The 6,309-nt window shown below is 22.8% G+C and overlaps 3 protein-coding genes across 3 annotated transcripts, besides 5 other annotated features; all 3 read left to right on the top strand.

Annotated features, from left to right (window-relative positions):
• Positions 1-211: 211 nt before the first annotated feature.
• Positions 212-736: a repeat region.
• Positions 737-1,361: 625 nt separating this feature from the next.
• On the top strand, positions 1,362-2,528 carry EHI_135600 (uncharacterized protein; the record flags this gene model as incomplete). The annotated part of the gene is made up of 1 exon (XM_001914333.1): positions 1,362-2,528. The coding sequence occupies one exon, from the start codon at positions 1,362-1,364 to the stop codon at positions 2,526-2,528; it is 1,167 nt and encodes a 388-aa protein (XP_001914368.1).
• An 89-nt stretch (positions 2,529-2,617) lies between these two features.
• Positions 2,618-2,771: a repeat region.
• Positions 2,772-2,917: 146 nt separating this feature from the next.
• Positions 2,918-3,469, top strand: EHI_135590 (60S ribosome subunit biogenesis protein NIP7; the record flags this gene model as incomplete). The annotated part of the gene is made up of 1 exon (XM_001914332.1): positions 2,918-3,469. The coding sequence occupies one exon, from the start codon at positions 2,918-2,920 to the stop codon at positions 3,467-3,469; it is 552 nt and encodes a 183-aa protein (XP_001914367.1).
• A 203-nt stretch (positions 3,470-3,672) lies between these two features.
• On the top strand, positions 3,673-4,121 carry EHI_135580 (uncharacterized protein; the record flags this gene model as incomplete). The annotated part of the gene is made up of 2 exons (XM_642946.1): positions 3,673-3,864; positions 3,981-4,121. 2 exons carry the CDS (start codon positions 3,673-3,675, stop codon positions 4,119-4,121), a joined length of 333 nt encoding a protein of 110 aa, XP_648038.1.
• A 639-nt stretch (positions 4,122-4,760) lies between these two features.
• Positions 4,761-4,945: a repeat region.
• Positions 4,936-5,557: a repeat region.
• Positions 5,558-5,738: 181 nt separating this feature from the next.
• Positions 5,739-5,838: a repeat region.
• Between the last annotated feature and the right edge of the window lie 471 nt (positions 5,839-6,309).

Here is a 6,309-nt window from a genome sequence, read left to right as displayed (position 1 = left end):
TTCAATATAATAATGGGGTGATTGTTATTAGTTTTTTATTAAAAAATAAAATAATATAATAAACAGGAATGTATTACCACTGTACGAATATAACTATTAATAAAATGACTATTATTTTATAGACTATTATATTTTATTCAATATTATGTTTTTATTATTAATAGTGTAATAATTCAATTTCAGTTTTTAAAATACCCATTTTTTCAAGAAAATAAAAATAAGTTAATTAAGTATTAATAGATTTTTCATATATTCTTCCTAGTTTAGAGGAGATTAATCCCTGAGCTGTTTTAAAAAAAAGTAATCTTTTTGTTTAACCTATCATTTATGTTTTTTCTTGCAAAATGAGGAAAGCACTTCTTTGTTTTATTTTTCCTTTTAATGTCTTCTCATCCTTCTTCTGCTTATTTCTTCTTTTTAACCTTTTGTTTATTTTCTGTCTTAATTTTAAACATTTTCTTTTTCCTTTTTTCTTTATTTTATGAATGAGAGAAGAGAGTATTTCATTCCCACTATATTATTATGTTTAATTTTCTTTTAGTCTTACCCACACTTTAGTAGATTCTTATATTACACCATGTAATATTCTATCATAATATCTTGCTACACCCTTTGCAACATTCCCTAATACATTCCTAATTCAAATACACCGTCATAACCAGATAATTACCATTAAAAGTTGAAGTTTTAATTATATTAATGTTTGTGTGTAGTGTTTCAGACATGTTACCTTCGATATTTCAATTTTTAACAAGACAAATAAATAACATCAGAATTTCAAAAAAATAATAAACCTATACAAACTATAATACTCTTTTCTGATATATCTTTATCATTCTGATATATAAAAATAAATAATTATCTACTTAACTTTTAAGAGAATGTGCTTCTCAATTAAATAAAATAAATGATGTTAAATATGAAATGTCATAACACAATATAATATAAAAATTAATCAACCAAAGTAAATTCTTCCTCCTTCAGGTTTTTATTTTTTGATTTATATTAAAGTTAGAAAGTAAACAAGTATAAAAGAAATGAAATTATGTCAAAGAGTTATGTTTTTCACTATTTATAAAATTGGCAGAGTTGAATTTATTCTACAAAAGAAAAAAAAATAATTATAAAAATAATTTTTGAATTTTTAAGTATAAATTAAATTAATTAATTCATAGTTTAAAAAGAATATAAATAATAAAATAAACTTCTTATTTAATTATGAAAGCGTAATTAAAAAATTCAAAGAAAAATCATTATTTGAGGAATAACTATTTAAAATCTAAAAATCATTAGAATTTTAGTTTATTTTTAGTTACAGTTATTTATTTAACCTAGATGATAACTATCTTTTCATTAAAGATATGGCAAAAAGAATAGATAAAGTTACAACAACTCCAAAGGAAATATCCCCCGCTGAAACTAAAATGAATTCGACAAATACAAGAAGAATGTATATATTAGCTGGGTGTTACTACTTGATAACAAAAGGATGGTCATTTCTTATTTCAAAAGAACAAAGAAGAGCGGAAAAGTTACACCACTTCTTCCCTATTCAAAAGATATGGAACGAAAATAAAGTAATAATATTGGATAAAGAGTTTGAGTATGAAGTAGTTCAAGAAGGGAAAGAAGCCAAATTAAAATTTGATAAAGAAGGAATTCCAATAAAGAAAGAAGTAACTGAGAAAAGTGGAAAACAAAATAAGAAGAAATTAGTTTACAATGAACTTGTTGTTATGAACATCATTAATGAATGTTATCTTAAATACAATGAACTTGGGAGTGATAATAGTTTGGCACACACAAAAGTATCAAAAAATACAATTAGTAGTCAACAATATACAAAACTTCCATTAGTAAAGAAAGATGGGAAATGTATTGGTATATTTAATAAAATAGAAGTATTAAATACAACAGGAATTCAAGTATATGACTTTTTGTGTCAATATCTCAAAAAAGAAAAAAGTTCTGAAAAAGAAAAAGATTCTCAAACAAAAAAAGAAAAAGACTCTCAAACAAAGTATGAAAGTGTTTTTATTGGGGACAAAGATTGTTTAAATGAAACATCATATGGAAACCTTCTTTTGCTTTCAAAAGAAAAATTCTTGGATCAAGCTATTGATGAAAGTAAATTCAAATGTCTTGATAACCAAGTTAGTTCATCATCTCAACAATTAAATGAAGGTGTTAAAATTCTACAACCACAATCTCCTACTAACATTAGTAGCTCAATGGAAGATAACCTATTATATAACGATATAGGTTCTCCTTTATTTGAGTATCAAAGTACAGTAGCTAATTGTAGTTCATTATCAGTTAAAATAAGTGTAGCACTTCCTGCTAATTTTAGGGAAATGCTTTCTCAAATTGAATGTTTAAGTAAAAATGGAGTTATTACACAAAATAATGAATCTGAGTCATGCGTTGATATAAATAGATATGAAAATAATGAAGAATACTTACAAATCGATCATCAATCCGACATGGGATTTAAAGAATATGGATTTGTTCAAGACATGTGCCACTAATTTTGAATCTATTCATATTTTTTAGGTAATTTTTTAGTTCATTTTATGAAGAATTTCAAAAAACATTAAATTTATTTTAATTTTGTGTGAAAAAGTCAATTAATAGAATATCTACAATTAGATTTACTTCAAATTGAGAAGTGAGTATTTGAGCTTCTTCAATAAAGAGTATTAGTGATGTAGAGTTTAATGCAAACAAATGAGAGTTAGAATGTTCATCATCGGATATATCACAAGAAATGAGATGAAAAGAAAGACAAAAAAGAAAATTGTGGGATAAATTACAAAAAAAGAAAAAACAAGAAATAGAAAGAAGAAATGGAAGAAAAAACCCTTTAAAAAAACAACAGAAATAAAAACAACTGAAAAGCAAAAGAGAGAAGTGAGGAATGAGACCTTTAACTGATGAAGAAACAAAATCATTTTTTGAGAAACTAGCGAAGTACATTGGCAGAAACATTCGATTTTTAATAGACAACGAAAATGAAGAGTATTGTTTTAGATTACAAAAGGATAGAGTTTATTATGTGAGACTTAGTATTGCAGAACAAGCTACCACAATTGGAAGAGAGAATTTATTATCACTTGGCACATGTTTTGGGAAATTCACTAAAACAGGGAAATTTAAACTTCACATAACTGCATTACCTTATTTAGCACAATATTGTTCATGTAAAATATGGGTAAAACCAGAAGCAGAAACATCATTTTTATATGGAAATCATTTAGTCAAAAACGGAATAAGTAAAATAACAGACAACATGGCAAGAAACATAGGATGTGTTATGTTTAATGAAAATGATATTGCAATTGGATTTGGAACAACAGCATGTTCTTCAGTTGAATATTCTCGATTAAGTGCAACAGGGATTGTCTGTTATAATCAAGGAGATTTAGGAGAATATTTAAGAGAAGAAGATACAATGATGGTTCAGAATTAAATAAGAAAAAGTGATAAATAACAATCTTGAATGAAAAACAATTTTATTTTTGTTAAATTTTTTTATGTTTTGTTTTTTCATTATTTTAATTTTCTGGTTTTCTTTTCTTAAATAAAAATTACTTATTTTATTTTTTTATTGAATAGATAAATCAAAATAAATTCATCACCATCTTTTATTTTAAAAATACTTGTTTATAAAGAATGGAACAACCTCAACACAATTCACTTAGTATGATAGAACAATTACTAAATAAGAATAGCAGTAATTCTATTAGTACTATTGAAGAAAAAGAAGAAATACAAGATAACCAAAAAGAAATACAGGAAGAAAAGGAAGAAAAAACTGAAGATATAGAAAAATCAACGAAAGAAACAGGCAAAACCAATTTGAATGTTTGATTTGTCTTGACACAGCACAAAATGCAGTTGTTATACAATGTGGACATATGTTTTGTTGGGAATGTTTATGGGAATGGCTTACTCGACAAGGGAAATGCTCTGTTTGTAAGTCAAAAGTTACAGTTGATTCAGTTATTCCAATATACAATTCTACAACCACAAACAACCCACGCAGAGCGCCTCATCCTCAAGGATATTATACTCAACCACCACTTGCTCTTTACATATGTTGTCTAATGAATAATGGATGATACGAATATTACCTATAGAATAATAACACTGTTGAAGACAAAATATCAGAAAACGTCATTTTTTATCTTTATTTTGTGGGATTAATATTATTTTTTCTTTCAAAATAAGTGGAAAATTAATTATTTCTTTTTGATTGGTTATTTTTCTGTTTAATTAAATCATCTCATATTTTTATAAAAAGTAAATAATAAAGAAAATTAAATATTTTATTATTCTATTTATAAATATCATAGTAATGTTAATTCTCTAATAATTATAATATTCCACATATAATGAATGTTATTATTACTATCTTTTTACTAATGATGTTGAGGATGAAGAAGAATAAGATGGTGTAATGTGTTTTGACATAATTAAGACATGAATAAAAACAATAAAATATACTATAAAATATTTATTATAAAATAATAAATAGATAGAATTAATTCAAAATATTTAAACAAGTTTACACCAGCATTATGATTGAATTAATGATTAGATATAAAAATAAGGTGTTAAAACCAACAGATTATTGTTTTCAATAAAGCACATAATTTATTAGATAAATTAAGCAAGCAAAAAATATATCCTACAACATTTAAATAATTATGAAATAAAGTATAGAAGATAAGAAACAACTGTATAACAAAGTTTTAATGAAAAGGACTAGTTAATTGATATTTTCAAAAGTTTATTTTCTTCTTATTCAGAAGTGATTATTTCAGCTTCAACATTATTTTTTATTTATATTTTACTTTTATTTGATATGATATTCAAATTAAATGATTCTTTTCTATTTTATTATCAGAATTGAAAGTATGAAATATTATATTATTTATGTTTTGATAATATATAATGTCTTCTAATAATGAATGATTAATAAGTAATGTTATTTAAAGAAGTTATGAAAAACACCATTATTTATAAAAATAGGATGAATTTAAAATCATTTGAAATAAAATCACCATATTTTGTAATTAATAAGTGTTTGAATATGTGTCTACACATAATCATGTTTTGGTATTTGATTCTTCTTCATTCAAATATAACAAAAATGTAATTAATATATAGAATAATGTTATTATAACGTTTACAATATTTAAAAGAATCAAATTGAGTAATTGAGAAATATTATTTCAATTCATAATTACTCTTCCATTTTTCTTATTTATAGAAATTCATTTCTTTTATATTCAACAATTTCAATGATATTATTGTTAATTTCTTATATTGAATGTTTCATTTACACTTCTGATATTCTTTTCATCAATTTCATTTAATTATCATTTAAATGTTTATTACAAATTTAAATATTTTCATTATATCATATTAATTCATTTAATTCTATTACATTCATTAATTCATTCATTTAATCTTCTTATTAATTCTTGATTCATTCTTTTAATTATTTAATTTGACTTTCTTTTATTCAATATATCATTTCATTTGTTTCTGTTTTAGTCTTGTTATTTATTTTGATATTATTTACATTTTTGATATGTTTTTTTGATAATTATATTGAAATTATTTTTAAAGTAGTTTTGATGATGAAAATGAATGAAATTATGAGTGAAATAATTCATAGCATTTTATGATGATTATATAGTGTTATTTTCATTATAAAAAATGTTAATATTATACAAATAATTGATATTTCAGACATTCTTCTGTTATTTATAATTGTTTATTGGTATGAATTTCTCTTTCTTTCGTTATGTTTGATTTTGCATAATTTTTCTATTTTTATGATATATATTTTCATTGGCAATGAAAATATTATTGAAATGAATTGAGTGATAATATCATTAAAAATAAATTTGCTTATTTGATAAAAATTGAATATTTTGAAAATTAGTAATACATAAATAATATAATTGTTATTATTGAGATGGATATTGAAAAGTGTGAATATATTAATTTTTTAAATATTAACCCATAAATAAGCTTCTTCTGTTGTTGAATAAATAATAGAAATCAGCTAAGAAATGTTACAAAAAAATGAACTAGAAATAACTATTAAAGAGAATAAATAGTAATATTTCATTTACAGTATCTCTTGTTTTTCAAAGAACTTTATATTTTTTGAGTACGTGTATTTGTTTTATTATTTACTAATAACAACTCATTATTAAATGAAAGGATTTATTACTATCTTTTTTTTCTAATTAAAAAACAACTATTTAAAGTAAACTTCTTTTCTTTATTGTT

The sequence above is a fragment of the Entamoeba histolytica genome, genomic scaffold (assembly GCF_000208925.1).
Source record: "Entamoeba histolytica HM-1:IMSS scf_1104750518379 genomic scaffold, whole genome shotgun sequence".
NCBI classification, from domain to species: domain Eukaryota; phylum Evosea; order Mastigamoebida; family Endamoebidae; genus Entamoeba; species Entamoeba histolytica.
This window is presented reverse-complemented; position numbering and strand designations above follow the sequence as displayed.